Genomic DNA, 17,944 nt, shown 5'->3' on the forward strand with positions numbered 1-17,944 from the left:
CCCTATGTGTCAACTTTCTATCAGTATACTGTAGTACTCAATCCCTGATATATAGCTGTCCACTGTGCGCTGTCGGTTGAGTGTGTATGTACCACAATAGAAACCTTAAAGGAGTAGATCTATTCGAATACAGCCCGCGAGTCGCGGTGTTGACTGCCGCATTTTCTCTCGGAACCCGTCATTGCGCGCGATTTACCATTCCACCGGGCTAAGGCTTCCATATTTTACCCGGCCCCCGAGGTTGGCTCACCTCCTTCCCCTCTCTTGCAGCCCCTTGGGCCCTCGCCCGATTTACTTCGCCGTGTATCAGTGTTTTCGACACCAGGTGTTTCATCCCGCTCCATTTAAGGATTCGCTCTTCAACTAGACAACGTCTACCAAGTGCGACCACAGCACAGACTACAATGTCCTACAGCCAGCCTGGAAGTAGTAGGGATCAGCCCATGCCAGACGATGATATTCCACTCAAAATTCGACGAGTCACCAAAGCATGCGATCTATGTCGCAAACGTAAAGCGCGCTGTGATGGGGATCCATCATCAGACAGAGGAGTAAGTACGAGTCGACCAGGTCTAGGATCGATCGAAGCCTGTGGATACTCGTTCTGACAAGATTTCTAATTACTTTGATGTGGGTTTTTATTAGTGTACACTATGCACGAACGCGGGCATGTCCTGTGTTTTCACACGTTTTGCGAGAGTAAGTCGTTCAATAAATTGTGCATATGTTTACAAACACTTATCTCGGAATGCCCAGAAACGCGGACATGAGAGCAGGTAGGTAAAACATGAGTGCTTTTTGGAAACTCGAACTAAGATATACAAACCAGTCAAGCCCGAGATCTAGAGTCTCGAATAATTGAGATGGAAGGGCTCATCCGCTTGGTGGGTCGCGTAGTTCTATACCAGCTTGTCTCGTCACTGACCATCATCAGATAGCGCCTGGTATCGATATTGAGCAAGAGATAGAAGAATCAGCGAACTCAGACTTACTAGACAATGCAAACACTCTGCTGCGTCCCTCTGATTCAGCTTTCCTCCAGCCAAATGATGCGTTCTTGCGCCCTTCGGTCGATTCCACTACAGCTTTCTTTCACCCCTCGAACGCCATGTTTGACCCTCGCTCCTACAGTGAAGAAGAAACCAAACCAGACTTGACAAGGTTGACTTCATCGGCCCCGTTGTCACCTCCGAAATCATCCCCGGAAATACCACTACGTACTCTCCCCCAAGTGCTGGTGCGGACCGTTCATCGCCTTTAACGGGTTCTAGCCATCCGTATGGTATCACAACGCCCCCTAGGACAGGCTCAGCGCCGTACATGAACAATCCTGCAAGGGACAGAGGAGCAGGACCCGAGGGAAGGCCCATGGGCAGGTCATCCTACCACACTGAATTGTGAGTCTAGTTTGACATGGGTCAGGCATGTAGAGGCCGTGCTTACGTTACACGGAGTAGGTCATTTACCGAGGGCTCTGAAATTTCTGTGCGTGTCGCTTTTGATGGATTGGTTTCATCCTGATCGATGTTCGCTCACAAAGGAATTTTATGACAGATTGGACTGGAGCTCGCGCATGCCTGGAGAAAAGAGGTTCAACCTCAAATTGCGCGTAGAAACTCGCGACAGGTCAACCCAGCAGAGTACCAGGGCTCGGTAAGTAGTTCTCCCAGTTTTGCCTCAGGGATCGCGATGTGACCAACCCGTGGTGGATAGTATACTAAGCCAATGCGGGATAAACTTGCCACACGCGTGGCTCCTCAAGACGTAAGTATCATATTCTAGGAGCGGCACTGGTATAACTTACTAAGCGATGTACCAACCCAGCTTTGGTTCCCTCCGGACGACTTGTTGGCCTCGTTAGTGGATCTATACTTCACTAGATTTAACGTTATCCTCCCTCTTCTTCATCGGCCCACGTTTGAGGCCCAACTTGCACAGAAGCTCCACTGGAAAGACCCAAGTTTTGCGGCCGTCGTGCTGCTTGTCTGTGCAAACGGATCAAGATTTAGTGATGATACACGTGTTATGCCCTTCTACGCTGAGGATATTCCACCGGATATGCGAGAATTCGATGCGGGAGTTTTGTTCTATCGTAAGTGCACTTTACGTGTTTTGGGATCATTCTAGTTCGTGGCATGAGCGCGATCAGGGATGACTTGGGTATATGTTGTGTGAGGGCGGTTACTCACTTTGTGACAGGCCAGGTCGATGTGTGTTCAATGGGCGTGTTTCCAGTTGACGTCTTGTTTGAGCACCAAATAATGACACTGGTGCCATGTACCTTACGATCGGGAATCCGAGTGCGGTCTTGGGTGAGTTTACATGATTGTGGTCTTGGAATTATCCATCTAAATCTGAACCTAGTGACAACGGGTGTCAGCCTTCGCCTCGGCATGCAGCGCGGCATCCACCGCAACGCATGGCAAGGCGAGGTCAACACCCACAATAAAACTTTGAACGATGAGATGTGGCGCCGAGTATTTTGGTAGGTCGATCTGAACCATGAAGGATGGGCAGGCACTGATGAGGAACAAGGTGTTCTTATGTCCTCGATGTACTCTTCTCGACGTTCTATGGAAGGCCCACGTCTGTATTGACCGATCAGTCAGTATTAGCTTTAGAGTTTTGATACGGGAAAACGGCTTACTGACCACGCCGATGGTTTTCCCGCCGGCTGCAACTCCCAATTTGGCGGTGTAGGTATGATCTTCCTCCTCCAACCCCGATGGAAGGAGAAGACCATTTGGTTGTACTGGGTTCCGACACTTTACAAAATTGTGTGAGATATTGACCGAGATCACTCGGACCATGGTGCGTATTAGGAAAATAAGTGTATGATGAATACCAGGACTTGTCCCATTAATCTGAACGCATATCGCCATGAACGCTGTGCCAACAGTATGCGACTGGACGTAGGTACGATCCCAAAAGACCCAAACTTACGTCCATGCCCGACAATGAGAGGAAGCTGCACGAATGGTATCGTAGTATGCCCCCGCAATGTAAGTTGAAATTCTTGACATGGGGAGAACCTGGCAGCAGCTGAGTCTCGCCTCTCCTATTTATACCTGATGTGAACGTGTGCACGATTTGCCACCCGTCTTGTTCTAAACTCCGAACCGATTGCCCTTGACCGATGCCTTCAGTGCGATGGACCCCTGAATCAGGCTACTGCTGCTCACCAAGTCATCTAGAAGTCGCAACGTGGCTGAATTCATAGTACGTGCCCTATCCGATTGATCCCTCTGTGGTGATGTCCAATACCGACGGGCGCTGACATGTGCGCCGTTTTTCCGTTCAACTTCATAGTGTAAGCTGCGAAGTATTCTTGCATAGGGCGCTGCACGTGGATCTAATAAACCCCTTCGCATGTAGTATCATTTCTCCCAGATATTGGTACGACGCCCGTATGCAATGATTCCAGGTGGTGGAGAGCCTGGGAAGTCGCTTTTTGAGGACAGTCGGAGGGCCTGTCTGCACTCGGCTAGGTCCAATGCCAGTATGTTGGGCCATTACATTAGCATCAACAACAAGCCATGTGAGTACCGGCCATTAGTCCGTCTACTAGCTGTATTGGGTCGGCGCCGACCTAGATGCTCTTACAAATTCCACACAATAACTGACTCGTTTGCCCAGTCCCATGGCTGGTACCAGCGACGCGAGAGACGGTTGTTGCGCTTGTAATGAATGGGTTGCGTCTAATTCGCTCTGATCCTCAGCAAGGTGGGGAAAAGCAAGACCCGTTGCTCCAGAATTGTATGGATCTATTGCACCTTGTGAGCCGAGTGGGCGTACATGTAGCAGATATGGCGTACGTTCATTTCGTTATCTCTATATACCATGCCATGTTTGAACTTACCCTTTTTTCTTTGATTTCACTCGGGTAATTGGTATTTAGAAATATGCTTCGCGAACTGGCGACCCCTATCAAGGCCTCGCCTTCTCTCTAGATACACATGTTGTGGACGTCGGTTTAGCCAACTGCCCAACTACAATACATACTTTATATCATGGTATCTCTGGGAAGCTTTTTGTTGTATTTTGGGATAAAGTAATAAATGGAACCTTTTTCAATTCATTCAATGCTAGTATCAAATCTTACTTTAGTGCAATAAACATTCTGTGTTATGAATTGATATAGAGCGTGCTGTGGTCCGGGGCCGAGCACGAGTAGAGTTTTAGATCCAGAGCTTGGGCGATCCCTACGGAAAGTTTCCTAAATACAAATACCAAAGCACATATGACCAGACCCAGGCCTAGATTGTCTGCGCATTACGAATGGGCATCGAGGACCAACAGCAAATAATCTTATGAGACTTAAGTTCATACCAGGAAGTGCCTATCTCGGCAACTCGGCCGCCTACAACAACCTTAGATACCCATTCGTTGGGTTTCCAGTCACTATCACAGAGATGCAAATGTATTCCAAGTCACACAGCCCATCTCATCCGGAGTTCATTTCACAGATGGAAAGTCGACAATCATGGCCTGTGACATCCTTCGGCACATTACCAAGTGTACCAAAGACGAAATGATTCGCTTTGGGCCTATCATCACGTTATGGTGATACTTGGCGCACAACTCAAAAGGTTTAGAGGGCGGTGCCAAAGAGAGAAAAATAATGAACTAGGGCCAGCGCGAAGGCTCTCGATTCCCTTTCAATCGCCCCAACGTGCTTGATTCGATGAATGTGCGTCCACCTAGCTGAATTGACACACCCTAGACCCGACCTTTATGGTCATAGCTGATTGGATACCCCTTCGCTGAAGATCAGAACATGAATCAGTCATCGAGGTTGATCGAGTGACCAGGGGTGTAAAGGAGAAAACAATTGGGACCACAACACACGTACATGAAATAGAAAGGCCAAGCTTGTTGGCGAGCAACTGGACGACGATAAGATGCTGGTCTCTGTCCACGAATTGTCTGGTTGCCAGTGGTAGTGTCACACTAAAGAAACCTATTGTTCCTATTGGGGTCTAACCCGTAAGAATGAGTGATTTGTCATACACGATAACTGTTTCCCTTCCTACTGTCGAATGATATGAATAAACAATAGTTTACTTGGGCTTCACTCTGTGAAAGAATGTACTTGATGATGCTTGTACGAAAAGGAACACAAATATCAAGGTCATGTCAATTGGGAGAGTTTTAATAGTAGTTCCTGCATCTCCTATGTAAGATCGAACCCATGCGCATATAGCCGATTTGTAGTGCTAAGAGATTGACCGCCCGAGATGCAAAAACTAGTAGGAGATATGGGTAACGCAGGAATATCGCGAATATACCATTCTTCTTTCTCGCGTTTATCACGTAAATGCACAGGTAATTAATGGATTTAATTTGACATTTAATTGATTCGAGTACAATTAGGTATACAGTAGTGCAGTTTAAAGAGACTCAAGTGTGACTGTTCACTCTCCCAGTTTCGGTCTTTTGGTTTTTTGTTCACGTGATCGCATACGCAAGATCTTCAGATTCTTGACGCGTGCTTCGACCGCAAAAAGGCTCGATTCATATGGCAGACGAGCACACAAATTTGCGGCTTTCCGTGTCAGGAAGTTCTGAACCTAAGCTAGATGATAAATCTGCTTCAGACATTATTTCTACAACAGCTCATTCGCAAGACACGTTGGACGCGGCGACCCCCACTCACCTTGAACAGAACAAACTGGGCGAGGCTAATCGCGAACATAGAGATGTAGACCTTCTACAAGTAGAGGATTTACATGTGGAACCGACTGATACCAAAGTGACGGGTGGTAATAGGATTCAAATGGATATTCAAAGTTGTATCATCCACGCTCCAGATATTCTTCAGCCGATCTCTGAGCTGGTTTCAACAACTAAGAAAGATGACGATCGACGATACTCTTGGCTCAATAAAGCCACTGGAATGAGTGAACGCCTAGGAATATATTATCAGATTATACCCCCTGGGTATAGAACCGCGTGTACTGTATCATCATTTATCCTATGTATCACGTCTAATATTTCCTTTATAGGTCCACATGCGCATTCCAAGGAAGACGAGCTAGTCTTCTGTCTTCAAGGTCGGGGGACTATCTGGCAGAATGGGTGGATATATCCATTTGAACCGGGTGACGTTGTGGGTTGGACAGGGGGCACTGGGATTACCCATTGTGTCATAAACGATACGAAGCCAGTACCAGGCCAATCTAATGGAGATGAGGAAGACCTTATTCTCCTTGTAGTCGGAGAGAATAAACCTGGAGAAGATGAACTCCACTATCCACATAACCCGGAGCGATATGAAGCTAAAGAGGTACTCCGTTGGGAAAACGTTACGTTACAAAATGAAGGCGGGGCCCATCCAGGCGTGGCGCGAGCGGAGCGCCCAAACGACACGCTTCCTGGTTATCAATTAGGCGCCCGACCGAGTAATATCGTCAACTGGAGAGACCAGCTTGCGCCTGCCGGAGAAGGCGAGCTGTTTGCATATGCAACATCATTATCACAGGAGACAGGCTTATCGGGACGTTTTGGTTGTAATCTCGAGGTTATTCCTCCTGGTGCCCGATCTTCTGGTACGCTGCTCTCCACCTGACAATTCCCTACCTTATATGACACGCTGTTTATGGTCAGACCCACATGCGCACAGGTTCGAAACTTTTGCCATGTAAAGTCTAACTAGACTGAGCTACATTACCAGTGTCGAAGACGAGCTAGTGTTCGTAATACAAGGTGAGGGTTTAGTATGGCTTGATGGCTATACTTTCCCCGTTTCTTCTGGCGATGCAATTGGTTTCCGGGGTGGAACCGGACTCGCTCACACTATTATCAACGACTCCGATGCCCATGGCGAGGAATCAAGTCAAGATTTGGTGTTGTGGATAGTTGGAGAGAACCGTCGTTCTGAAGATAGAGTGGTGTATCCCATGCATCCCGAGAAGAGTGGAACGTTCCCTAGGTGGTGGCAAGGTAGGTCGCAATAGTTCTCAACTCAGAATTAGGCTAAATTAACGCGTTCTCTAGATGCGCCGGCCCGAAAATTGGGTAAGTGTCAGGTATTGGAGGTCGCTCCATGTGCAGCAGAAGTTAAACTATTGCCGTATAGGGGGCCATAATGGACGAGCAACGAACCCAAGAATTTAGATAATTTGGCGTGTAACCTCCCTCTATCGGTGTGTACCGAAGCCCTGGATGAGATTTGAAACGCAAGGTGGTTGCACTTTCCCTAGCGCATACGGCCAAGTACGTTCTGTATATAACCCTTTTGCAAATGAACATACACCTGCTTTGATTGTTGTGACATAAGCCTAGTCTGTATCCCGTGACTGTTTCGTGGCGTTTAGGAGACGTGCTTGGATACGACCAACACCTCCCACACTCTACCTCGAACTTCCAAAGGTCTATAGCAAACGGCTGGCCTTGTACGGATTCCAATAATCGACGCGTAAAATCAACACTTTACATAATGTCTGCCCCTTCCGGTACTACGGCTGGACCAGCAAGTAATCCTGGTGCTCATCTTGCAGGAGCAAAGGCTTTGTTGGCAAAGAAGTTGGCTCAAAAAGAGTAAGCAGCACCTAATTCTATAACAAGCCGAAGCGCTCAACTGGCTTATTTATTTAGAAATGCGGCCGCGGTATCATCCCCGACAGACAACATGATGACTCCCACGACTGCAAAAATAAATGCTGTGAAAAAGAAGCACTTTACCAAGTATGTTTTTCGACCACATGAATCTTGCTTATGGACAATTCAATAATTTTGTAGGGGCAAGCCATTAAGTGGGCCTAGGTTCGGAACAGCATTGGCAACTCAGCCCGCACCCCAAAAATTGGAAGCCGAGGAGGAAATCGTCAATTCGGATGAGGACATCTCCAAGGCTCCTGAGCCATGACATCCATCCCAGACGCTGCATCTTCCAGTCTATTATATATCACTGTATTGCTCTCTTCCGTAATCTCTGCAGCTTTCCTCTGCCCGCTTTGTACTATTTAATCTAGTAGATTGCATGCCCAATTACATTATTGAAGTGCATGTATGTGAAGTATTATGAACTGCTGGACGTATAGTACAGACCACAAGAAGCTGGCTCCAATAAATCGTATATGCTTAATTCGAGATCTACTTGCTCTTCTTGCTCTCTTTGGGATCTTCTTTGGCCTTGTCAGCCAACGCTTTGAGGTCGTCTTCCCCAACTTGACCATATTCGTTAATACGTTTGGGATCAACACGATAGATCCAGCGCTGGTAAAGGAAAATAAGGAATACCACATCGTCTCGGAAGCAGGCCAGTCGATGAAGAATAGGCATCTGCGCAAGACGGATGAGTGAATCTCCCGAAAATACGCATATCTTTTCCAGTCACAGACCTTGATACAAAAGGCGAAAAAGTCATCGACGACGGTTCCGAGTGTTTTATATATCATGGCCTACAGTCGGAGAAAATTAATCGTACGCGATGGATACGGACGAGAAAGAGTGTGGCGGACCTTCATGGGCATATGCGCCACGCTCTTCAACTTGTAGTTGATGATCAACTGAGGGACAAGCTGTGCAAATCCGAACATGTAGACGAACCTACCGCTCAGTTAGATAATACGTATGTTAAACACAGTAGAGACAGGCATACGAAGTAAGCGTAGAAACCACAAATGAATACCATCCACGATGCGTTTCATAAATAAGCGAGTAAATAGTGTACCCAGCAAGAAGCGGAATAGCCACATAGGCGACATATCGGAAGGCGAGTCGATCGTATCTAGAGGGTACTGCATGTGAGTCTGGACCAAGCACCGGTGACGAGGGCATACTCCTGAGTCTTTTTCTCATCTTCGCTCAACACGTGTTTATCTGCAAGGAGTTAGGTCGACACACAACACGTTCTGGGGAACGCACCCTTGATATCGAGCTTGTACGGTAAAATCGAGCCTGGCCCGGCTCCGACGATCGAAATGTCCACTGCTTTAGTAATCTGGGGGCTCGGACATTAATCACTACCAATGCGCCAGCCAATACGGGGTAATTACCTTCCAGGCTTCAATAACCATACCTGTTCCTTGACCGAAGAGAATCATGTAGCTTGTTTCGGCGTTGTTATCAATGAGATAGAGGAGAATGATTAACTGGAAGGTATGGTTATTGATATATCCAGGCGAATCCTCGAGGTAGACATACTTGAACAACCACGTTGGTAACGATTGTCCTAACAGATACGCCGACCATTTCCTTCTTGCTTTTCCAGTGACTAATATCATTCTACGATATGAACTTGAGTATAATTAGATATGACAGTATATCAACGATACATACCTTGAACGCCAGGATTTCGAATAGTCCATGTAGCAAACTAACGACTACGGTCGTAATGAGGAGAATCGGGTTTGTTTCAGTTAGCATACGCTTTAACTCGTCAATCTCGGCGGCACTCGTCGTAGGCTGTTTATCGAAGCTATCGGTCATCGAAGCATATACAGTAAATTTCATGTAGCTCAGAGGATAAAAGGAGACTATTTATATTTACTTGGTCAGAGTTCAAAAGACAGTATAGTAGAACTTACCATGAAGAGGCAGAGTTGGGGTAGTGGAGTTAATTGGATTCATTGAGTTTTTAAGCAACCAAAAATCGTTCGGGAAGAGAATGGCGTTGTAAAAGGGTTTATCGCCATCAGAATGCACCGAAATATGTTCAGCGACAGGAGGAGGAACCTGTGTAAACGGAACATGTGGAAAGTCGGAGATGAGTGTGAGTGTGACATTCTATGAACTGGATGAGTTATAGCGCCCAAGAAAATTAAACCGAAATCCTCACAGGATGCCAATAGGAAACTGGGGACTTGTCGTCTTCGGGCTGAGTTTACGTGTATTAAGTCAAAGATTGCCTATGTAATCGAGACTGATGTATGCTCACTTCTTCTTCCTCTACCTCCTCCACTTCTTCTTCTTTTCCGCCAGCAAGAAGACTCTTCTCCTTCCTGATCTTGCGTCGGGGCATATACCTTGTTAAAACTAAATTATCGATTGTCAGAATACATTGATAAGTTATAACCACTGGCTCACGTTTTCTGGAGTGGTGGACGTCACCGGGCCTTTGCGCGCCTTCGAAGGGGGACACGCCGTTCCGGGTGAGGAAAATGTGGGCCCAAAGTGTTCCGTTGTTCATAACAGACTAGAATATCTTTAGATCCGCTTTGTTTATTTGGCGGCAGCGATTCAAAGCCTTACCTGAGGAACGTTGACGAGTCCATCCCATTCCCGAGCCTCATCCCATTTGCCATACTCGATTCCCTCCCAAGTAAAATGGGGTAGAGCCGGGTCGCTGAGTTCATATGCCGATTCGGATAGGAGAAAGTGGAGGTTGAGTTTGGTTCCAGGAGTCCAGTAAGGATAGGCGTGGGTTTGTGTGGGTTTTGAAGGTGCACCGGGAGCACCGGATGACTGGGGCGTGGGAGGAATTGGAGGGGTGTTGGAGGAAGGTTGTGACATGAAGTTCTTGACTTTTAATTATACGTTAGGTTTTTTAACAGGATTGATCAAGTAAATGGACTTACTCAATTGTGAAAGTAGATAAAAGAATACTACTTGCTGAAATTGACCATCAGGCCCAAATCACCGTCCAAAAAATACTTGGACGTACTTGAACAATTCCCAAAATCCTTCTGACAGTTCCTTCATCATCTTGTCGCCCATTCTGGTTGGTAGGAGCAGCTTGTGCTGCGGCCGGTTCAGGCATGACCACGTCAATGTGGAGGTGCTTGCTGGAGATATGCCCTTGATCACGTGATAAGATAAATATGGTCGAATCGCCGATGTGTATTAGCAATTACGTCCCATCTCCATATGCTTCTGCCCTGGCCGGCTTGTCAAGTTACCATGCGCCATCAGAATCGAAGGTATTTAAGGTGGTCAATGTCGACCTCGGGGACGATAAGTAAACATTATGGGAGTCCCCAAGAACGCAAAGCAAGAGTCAGAGCTTCCATGGACGGCGACCAGTGAACCTGTGGGCCGTAAGAACTTCAAAAATACTCGCCTGGCACTCATTGGCGCGCTTTTTGCTGGTCTACTCGTGCTTTATCCTATTTCCTGCTCTATACCGAACCACCCGCCTCATCGTACCGAACATGCTGTGAACTTGCGGGATGTATGCCCCCAAGTTGACCCACTTCAGCCCGCTTCGGACGCTAACCGCAAGCTGGCCGAGGAGCTGGGTGCTGCATTCAACGACCCGAAATTTGAAGCTGTTGCTGCCGAATACCTCGGTGCAGCAGTGAGAATTCCGTGGGTCGCTCCTCGTCTTATTTCCCAGAACGTGAGCTAAGCATGCTTCGTAGAACCGAGTCGTATGACAAGATGGGTCCGGTTGGGACTGACCCACGGTGGGATGTCTTTTATAAGTTCTCAGAACACCTTGAGAAAACCTTCCCCAAAGTGTTAGTGTTAGCGGTCATGATCTATTTGCATTTTTATTAATACAATTTGCTAGGCATGGGACGTTGAGCCGGACTCGAATCAACACCCATGCTCTGCTATACCACTGGCCGGGCTCTGATAGCTCTCTCAAGCCCATTCTTCTCACCGCGCATCAAGATGTGGTTCCTGTTGAACCCAACACCGTGGATTCTTGGATCCACCCGCCTTACTCCGGTTACTACGATGGCACATGGATCTGGGGCCGTGGCTCTACAGACGATAAGAGTGGTCTGGTTGGGATCTTAGTGACGCTTGAGAGGTTGATTGAGAGTGGATTCAAACCAAAACGTGGAATTCTCGTTGGGTTTGGTATGGACGAAGAGGCTAGTGGACTCCACGTAAGCCTTTGGATCAAGATTATACTATCCCGTCCATATTCTCACTTCCTCTCAGGGTGCCCAACATATTGCTAAATACATTGAGGAGCACTATGGTGAAAATAGTGTCTCTGTCCTCGTTGACGAAGGAGGTGAGTGTCTGCGGGACTGAATCAAAGAGTTCATCCTATTTTAACCAAAGCTGAGCTCCAGGTGGAATCATGACAATTGGAGACACCTCGGTCGCTGGGCCTGCAGTTTCAGAGAAAGGATACTTGGACGTACGACTAGAGGTTGCTACTCCTGGTGGTCACTCTAGCGCGCCGCCAGAACATACGGTACGTGGGAATCAGCATCGCCATAACCATGTCAAACCTAATTTATCTTTTTAGTCCATTGGCATTCTTGCGTCTCTGTTGGTTCAAATCGAGTCTACACCATACACTCCAGGCCTTCCTCGGTCCTCTCCTATCTATAGCTTCCTTCAATGCTTCGCTGCCCATGTCCCATCGCTACCCACCTCCTTCCGGGACTCTATCCTGGATTCGATCTGCCCAACAGACGCTTCTGCACACCAGCGCCGAAGGTGTGACAAGGCGTTGCAAGATGTTGAGCATTCTCTCTTTGATGCGTCTTCAGACTGGAACAACGGAGATGAATTTGCGGCTCGCACGTACCGAAGCTTGCTACGTACCACTCAAGCGGTAGACATGATCAACGGTGGTGTCAAGGCGAATGCTCTTCCCGAGTTAGCGAGCGCGGTTGTCAATCATCGAATCCGGACTGATAGGTGAGTAAATGATATTAATTGGTTTACTTTTTTTAAAAATGTCATATGAAGCTCTGTATCGGAACTCAAAGACACCATCACATCCAAGCTCGTCCCTCTTGCAGAAAAGTTTAACCTTACTTTAACATCTTTCTCTCGCACAAATGTTACCACTGGCAAAATTGGCACACTTACTCTTTCAGACGCATGGGGAACTGCTCTCGACCCCGCCCCTATTACACCCACCGAGGGAGACGAAGCCGCCGCATACAAACTACTCAGTGGTGTCATCAGGCATACCAGAGCGGACAAGAAGACGGTTGTTAGCCCAGCAATCATGGGTGGGAATACAGGTAAGGAGTTCAGATGAATTAGCCATAGTCAGATATTGAACCAGCAACATAGACACTCGCTACTACTGGAAAGTAACCCCCAATATCTTCCGCTACTCCCACATGTCCGATCAAGATATCTATAATGGCGCGCATACAATCAACGAAGGTGAGGGTTGGCTCCGTTAGGTGTGGGTGTATATATTAATAGTTCTCGATTGCTGCAGCAACACGCGCGTCCGGGTTTGTGGAGACAATCCAGTTCTTCAAGAATTTTATCCTAACGGCCGACGACTCGACCGATCTTTGACCCTCCAAGCGTATTTATGTACATTAAAAGTTATCGTTCTTGTGAAAATAAGAAAGCGTATCTTCGCGTCCCAAAGAAGCAAAGCTTTTATTGTGCGGATGCTTTGACACTATTTTTTCACACTTATCTATCTCATGCTCATAAACAGTGGCACAGACAGACGAATTAATTAAGCACTAGATACAAATGATGAGCATATTCTAAATATTTATCGCATCATCAGCAGTTAAAATCAGGTTTTTGAAGAACCGTATCATTTTCACAAATCCCTTTACGCGTAACGCTGCATTCGCAAACGAATTCAGATATATTCTTTTGAGCAGTGGTTGAATTCACCTTCATTGATTGTGTGAATGCCAGCATAAATATCCCCTTCGGACAAGTGGGAGTATCGGAATATATTGGAGGTCAAGTTCCAGTAGAATTGGGTGTCTAAGTTCCAAGTTCAGGCAGTGATGTTTGTATTGTTGAAACCCACCCACCTGTATTTCCGCCCATGAGTGCGGGACTAACGATCGTTTTATGTCCTTGTGTTTTCCTAATGACTCCACTCAATAGACGGTATGCTGCTGCCCCGGGGCCCTCAATAGGGCTTACAGGGGCAGGCTCCAGTGCAGTGTTGAACGCGTCGGATAACTTGACGTTTCCACCTCCGCCAATTGTTACATTCACATGTGAGAAAGCCGTCAAGGTGAGATTATACTCCTTGACTAGAGGAATAAGCTTTGTGGTAATATCATCTTGAAGTGCGAGGACCGAGCTTGGAATTGTAATTAATGTCTCAAGGAGATGTAAGTGGAAGGGAACGGGAAGAACTTACCTATCAGTTCGAATTCGATGATTGACAATTGCGCTTGCTAGTTCGGGTAGTGCATTCGCCTTTACCCCACCTTGAATCATGTCGATAGCCTGCGTTGTCCCCAACAGACTTCGATATACCCTTGCTTTCTCTTCATTTCCCTGGTTTAAGTCAGAATCTGCTTCGAATAGAATATGCTCAAGTTCTTGTAGAGCTTCATCGCACTTTCGTAACTGGCCCGGAGAAGCTCCGGGAGGGCAAATAGACCTGAAAATAGAAGAGCGGACGGAAGATGGGATAGATGGGACATGGGCTGCAAAACACTGAAGAAGACCGTAGACAGGAGAAGATCGCGCGAGTGATGGCACATAAGGTGTAGATTCGATCTTGGTTATGAGCGATGCAAGTATACCAATGGTCTACACAATTTCAGGTTGGCATAGAAATTTGCTTGAATCGTGGTGCTGGGTACTCACTGTATGCGCTGGCGGTACGCTAGAGTGCCCGCCAGGTGTGGCTACCTCGATACTAACGTCAAGATAACCCTTCTCACCTATCGCAGGTAGCGCCACCGATATCCCTTCAATCTCTTCGATGCTGTCTAATTTTTCATTAATCAGCGAATCCTATACATTGGCAAAGGACATGCCTCCTTCGTCTACGAGCATTGAGATGCTGTCCCTGCCAAAATGCTCTTCGATGTACTTTGAAATTCTGCTCGCACCCTATGAATACAATTGGACCACCTATTAACCAGACACAATTAGGTCTAAGTTCTCTTCAGTACTCACATACAGACCAGTGGATTCTTCGTCGATTCCGAAACCTACGAGGATACCACGTTTCGGTTTGAATCCACTCTCAATTAGTTTTTCTAGTGTGATCATAATCCCGACCAAGCCACTCTTGTCGTCCACCGATCCACGGCCCCAGACCCATGTGCCATCATAATGGCCAGAGTAAGGTGGGTGAATCCAAGAATCAACAGTACTTGGATCAACCGGAACGACATCTTGGTGAGCAGTGAGAAGAATAGGCTTGAGAGAGCTATCAGAGCCCGGCCAGTGGTAGAGCAAACCATGAGTGTTGATTCGAGTCTGAGTCATGGTTGCGTGACTGGTATAATATTAATGTTATAAGCATTGCGTTGGGCGATTTGACCCACACTTTTGGGTAAGTCTTGAGCAAATGCTCTGAGAACTTATAAAATACCTCCCAGCGGGGATCTATGCCAACGGGATCCATCACATCATAAGATTCGGTACTGAGGCAGCAAATTCAAGTTCAGTCGACGACAGAATCTTGCACATATGCTTACGGGATCCGGACAGCTCCACCTAGATACTCGGCTGCAACCGCCTCAAAACTTGGGTCTGATAGAGTGATCTCCAAGTTTTCCGCTAGTTTACGGTTAATATTTGAGGTTGGTGCAAGTGGCTCGACCTGGAGACACACGCCACTCAAACTTGCGTCATGGGTTCCACGAGAACCAGATACGTCGTATAGATAACCTGACAATGAGCCAGCGAACTGATATGGTGCTACGAGAGTGACGAATAGGACTCCAATCATAGTCGTATGTAAGCGTCTTTTGTGACTGGATTGCTCATCTACAGAGCTCGAGGGGGGTTCCGACTGCTTCGTGCTTCCAGCGTACATTCTGTTGGGCGTGGTTGTACGATCCCTGAGCTTGCTATTTATGACCCATGCCAACTGGATCACGTGGAGAGCATTTATACTGATAAAAGATAGTTTATCGAGAACGCGAGGCAACTTATCAAGAACATAAAGTACGTATTTTGAATCCGCCGAAGTATTACAGAGTTCCAATGGCACAGCTTACACCGTTTGGATGTGTTTTTTCAAGCATTTAAGAACCTTGTTTTGATCATATGTCTTGGAGACTGACACTCCCTTGAGGAGCGCCCAGCGACGCACAACCTCTGGATCTGTGAAAAGAGTAAACAAAGCTTTACTGTTGGATTCACATGGAAACTCACAATCAGTGATAATACCATCAACTCCCCACCCATAGATTTGCTCTGCAATATTCAGTCGATTGACCTTTTGATCTATCAGCACGCATAATATGCACCAAGATGCAGGAAAACGCACAGTCCAAGGCTTAACAAGCATCCCACTCTTATGAGCCTCTTTAACCATATCTTCAGTCGTGAATGATTTATAACCCGGGGTATTCGGGTCAAGCGAGCCGGATGAGCCGTCGGTCGCAGCAGGTGACAAAATATTGGAATCGATGCTTTTTGCGGCCTGGGCAATTTGAACGCCAAGCGTGGCTCCAGAGAACGAGTCTGGGCGAAGGCCAGCGAGCCAAGTTGAAGTAGAGTTATTCACACCATACACAGTAGTGCTGAGTGAATGCGTGAGAAACATAATTTGGCTATGGACGATTCACAACCTACCTGTCGATCAAAGCGGCACGGGTGATCTTTGGGTCCAGTTTCTATGTGAAGAAAATCTATCTTCAATCCTGTATATTCCCGCAATAATTTCCAGCCCACCTTCATCAAAACCAAAGTTCGCCAATCAAAGCTTTGGTATGTGATCTTCCCATAGTACTTGCTCGACTTGAACAACTTGTACTGGGCATTCGCAAAATCTTCAGGAGAGCGAGTCAAATTAGGGAACTGAGCATCGACTTTGGACTCGATATTTAATTCGACCTCATGTCCTGGGTCTGCACAATCCAAAAAGTCAAAGAGCTCGGGGAGGGTAGAGAGCTTAGTTCCGGGGTAAAGTGCCTGGAGAGCTGGACAACAATTATTAATAGAACAAGAGACTATTTTTAAACAGTACTTACGGAAGCCATCCAGCCGCTCCGAACCACAATCCAACGTCTTGATTTGCGCGAGTGTCAAGTTTGCAACATACTACACACCAAATCAGTCAGACTTTCCCAACAGTATAGTAAACACCACCTTTCCAACATAAGGGAACAGAGGGTCGTCCTTTGCGACTGGTTTGGTATCCTTACACTTGGTCCCATCGATACTTTCATCATGCCAGACGAGCACACTACGCCCCTCGAGTTTAGTACACACTCGAGGTATGCGATACAACAAACTCACTGTCCGTCCTTCGTTATCCCATTATCGAATTCCAAGGTCTTGACTCCATAAATGAGCCCCCTTAAAAATCCCATGTTAAAACAACCCAGCCCAAAAGACAAGAAAAAGAAACTTTGAAACAAAACATACCAAGCAAAAGCGGGCAAAGTGCTCTCGACCGTCGCACCCCGGCTCCCTCGGTGCCCCTGGATATCATAGGCCTTGGGCGCTCGCGAAAAGACAGGCCAGGCAGTAGGCAGCCCAAACGCAAGCTCGGCCGCGAGCAAGAGGGTCGTTGCCAGTCGGGCCATTTGGGATTCGAGGACCGGGTAGGAGCTCAAGCTCAAGATCTCGCTCAACATTCCGGTTTTATACCGCGCCGACGAGAAGTAGAAGCGTGAGCAGCTTGAGGAAGAATGGGTTCCATAATCATGGGGAGGTGGAATATAACATAAATCAGCATGTGGTTGGAGACGCACGTTCGATGGTGGTACTGGCGGGCGAACGTGACAAGGAAGCTGACCCTGAACTTGGCGTCAAATTAATCCGGGACATCGATGTCAACTGCTTTGGCTTTCATCTCTGAGTCACTAACACACCGTGCCTAGGACCCGACACGGAGGCTGGCTCCGGACAGCTGATAATGGGTGTGAAACGGCAGCGTACCTGCATGGAACCAAAGGCCTAAGAAACCTATTTTCGCCCCAGCTAATGTATCGCAATACACACCTTTAAAGTTCTCGCCTGTAGTATGACCAAGCTGAAGCCTTACTCACACCCGGTTCAAATATACAACCGACTAAATTGAAAAGAAGCAAGTGTACCGGGATATCACACAAATCAACATTATCAATGTCCAAATTCAAAAGAAGAAGAAAAAGATCCCCCAAGCCGACACTGTCGGCTC

At 47.1% G+C, this 17,944-nt stretch overlaps 6 protein-coding genes across 6 annotated transcripts; 4 read left to right on the forward strand and 2 right to left on the reverse strand.

Annotated features, from left to right (window-relative positions):
• Positions 1–404: 404 nt before the first annotated feature.
• Positions 405–3,950, forward strand: RhiXN_00228 (Fungal Zn(2)-Cys(6) binuclear cluster domain; the record flags this gene model as incomplete). The annotated part of the gene is made up of 12 exons (XM_043320047.1): positions 405–551; positions 646–699; positions 757–776; positions 830–884; positions 935–1,110; positions 1,152–1,397; positions 1,458–1,485; positions 1,555–1,653; positions 1,714–1,764; positions 1,825–2,092; positions 3,637–3,811; positions 3,899–3,950. 12 exons carry the CDS (start codon positions 405–407, stop codon positions 3,948–3,950), a joined length of 1,371 nt encoding a protein of 456 aa, XP_043179059.1.
• A 1,568-nt stretch (positions 3,951–5,518) lies between these two features.
• On the forward strand, positions 5,519–7,116 carry RhiXN_00229 (cupin domain-containing protein; the record flags this gene model as incomplete). Its single annotated transcript, XM_043320048.1, has 6 exons — positions 5,519–5,954; positions 6,006–6,548; positions 6,607–6,622; positions 6,674–6,942; positions 6,997–7,017; positions 7,079–7,116. The coding sequence occupies 6 exons, from the start codon at positions 5,519–5,521 to the stop codon at positions 7,114–7,116; spliced, it is 1,323 nt and encodes a 440-aa protein (XP_043179060.1).
• A 322-nt stretch (positions 7,117–7,438) lies between these two features.
• On the forward strand, positions 7,439–7,867 carry RhiXN_00230 (uncharacterized protein; the record flags this gene model as incomplete). Its single annotated transcript, XM_043320049.1, has 3 exons — positions 7,439–7,539; positions 7,597–7,686; positions 7,741–7,867. The coding sequence occupies 3 exons, from the start codon at positions 7,439–7,441 to the stop codon at positions 7,865–7,867; spliced, it is 318 nt and encodes a 105-aa protein (XP_043179061.1).
• Positions 7,868–8,094: 227 nt separating this feature from the next.
• Positions 8,095–10,851, reverse strand: RhiXN_00231 (Cleft lip and palate transmembrane protein 1; the record flags this gene model as incomplete). The annotated part of the gene is made up of 17 exons (XM_043320050.1): positions 8,095–8,283; positions 8,343–8,402; positions 8,463–8,550; positions 8,603–8,731; positions 8,784–8,823; positions 8,869–8,944; positions 9,000–9,095; positions 9,148–9,228; positions 9,283–9,479; positions 9,531–9,729; positions 9,782–9,820; positions 9,881–9,978; positions 10,030–10,138; positions 10,195–10,466; positions 10,521–10,554; positions 10,607–10,740; positions 10,797–10,851. The coding sequence occupies 17 exons, from the start codon at positions 10,849–10,851 to the stop codon at positions 8,095–8,097; spliced, it is 1,896 nt and encodes a 631-aa protein (XP_043179062.1).
• A 58-nt stretch (positions 10,852–10,909) lies between these two features.
• RhiXN_00232 (Gly-Xaa carboxypeptidase) lies at positions 10,910–13,170 on the forward strand (the record flags this gene model as incomplete). Its single annotated transcript, XM_043320051.1, has 9 exons — positions 10,910–11,250; positions 11,304–11,402; positions 11,456–11,780; positions 11,836–11,911; positions 11,973–12,097; positions 12,152–12,549; positions 12,601–12,881; positions 12,934–13,029; positions 13,088–13,170. The coding sequence occupies 9 exons, from the start codon at positions 10,910–10,912 to the stop codon at positions 13,168–13,170; spliced, it is 1,824 nt and encodes a 607-aa protein (XP_043179063.1).
• Positions 13,171–13,370: 200 nt separating this feature from the next.
• On the reverse strand, positions 13,371–17,399 carry RhiXN_00233 (glycerophosphoryl diester phosphodiesterase; the record flags this gene model as incomplete). The annotated part of the gene is made up of 18 exons (XM_043320052.1): positions 13,371–13,453; positions 13,507–13,602; positions 13,653–13,930; positions 13,991–14,388; positions 14,446–14,570; positions 14,632–14,715; positions 14,769–15,085; positions 15,135–15,233; positions 15,288–15,707; positions 15,813–15,918; positions 15,970–16,033; positions 16,085–16,340; positions 16,393–16,433; positions 16,492–16,739; positions 16,791–16,860; positions 16,909–17,005; positions 17,059–17,118; positions 17,188–17,399. The coding sequence occupies 18 exons, from the start codon at positions 17,397–17,399 to the stop codon at positions 13,371–13,373; spliced, it is 3,054 nt and encodes a 1,017-aa protein (XP_043179064.1).
• Between the last annotated feature and the right edge of the window lie 545 nt (positions 17,400–17,944).

The sequence above is a fragment of the Rhizoctonia solani genome, chromosome 4 (genome assembly GCF_016906535.1).
Source record: "Rhizoctonia solani chromosome 4, complete sequence".
NCBI lineage: Eukaryota > Fungi > Basidiomycota > Agaricomycetes > Cantharellales > Ceratobasidiaceae > Rhizoctonia > Rhizoctonia solani.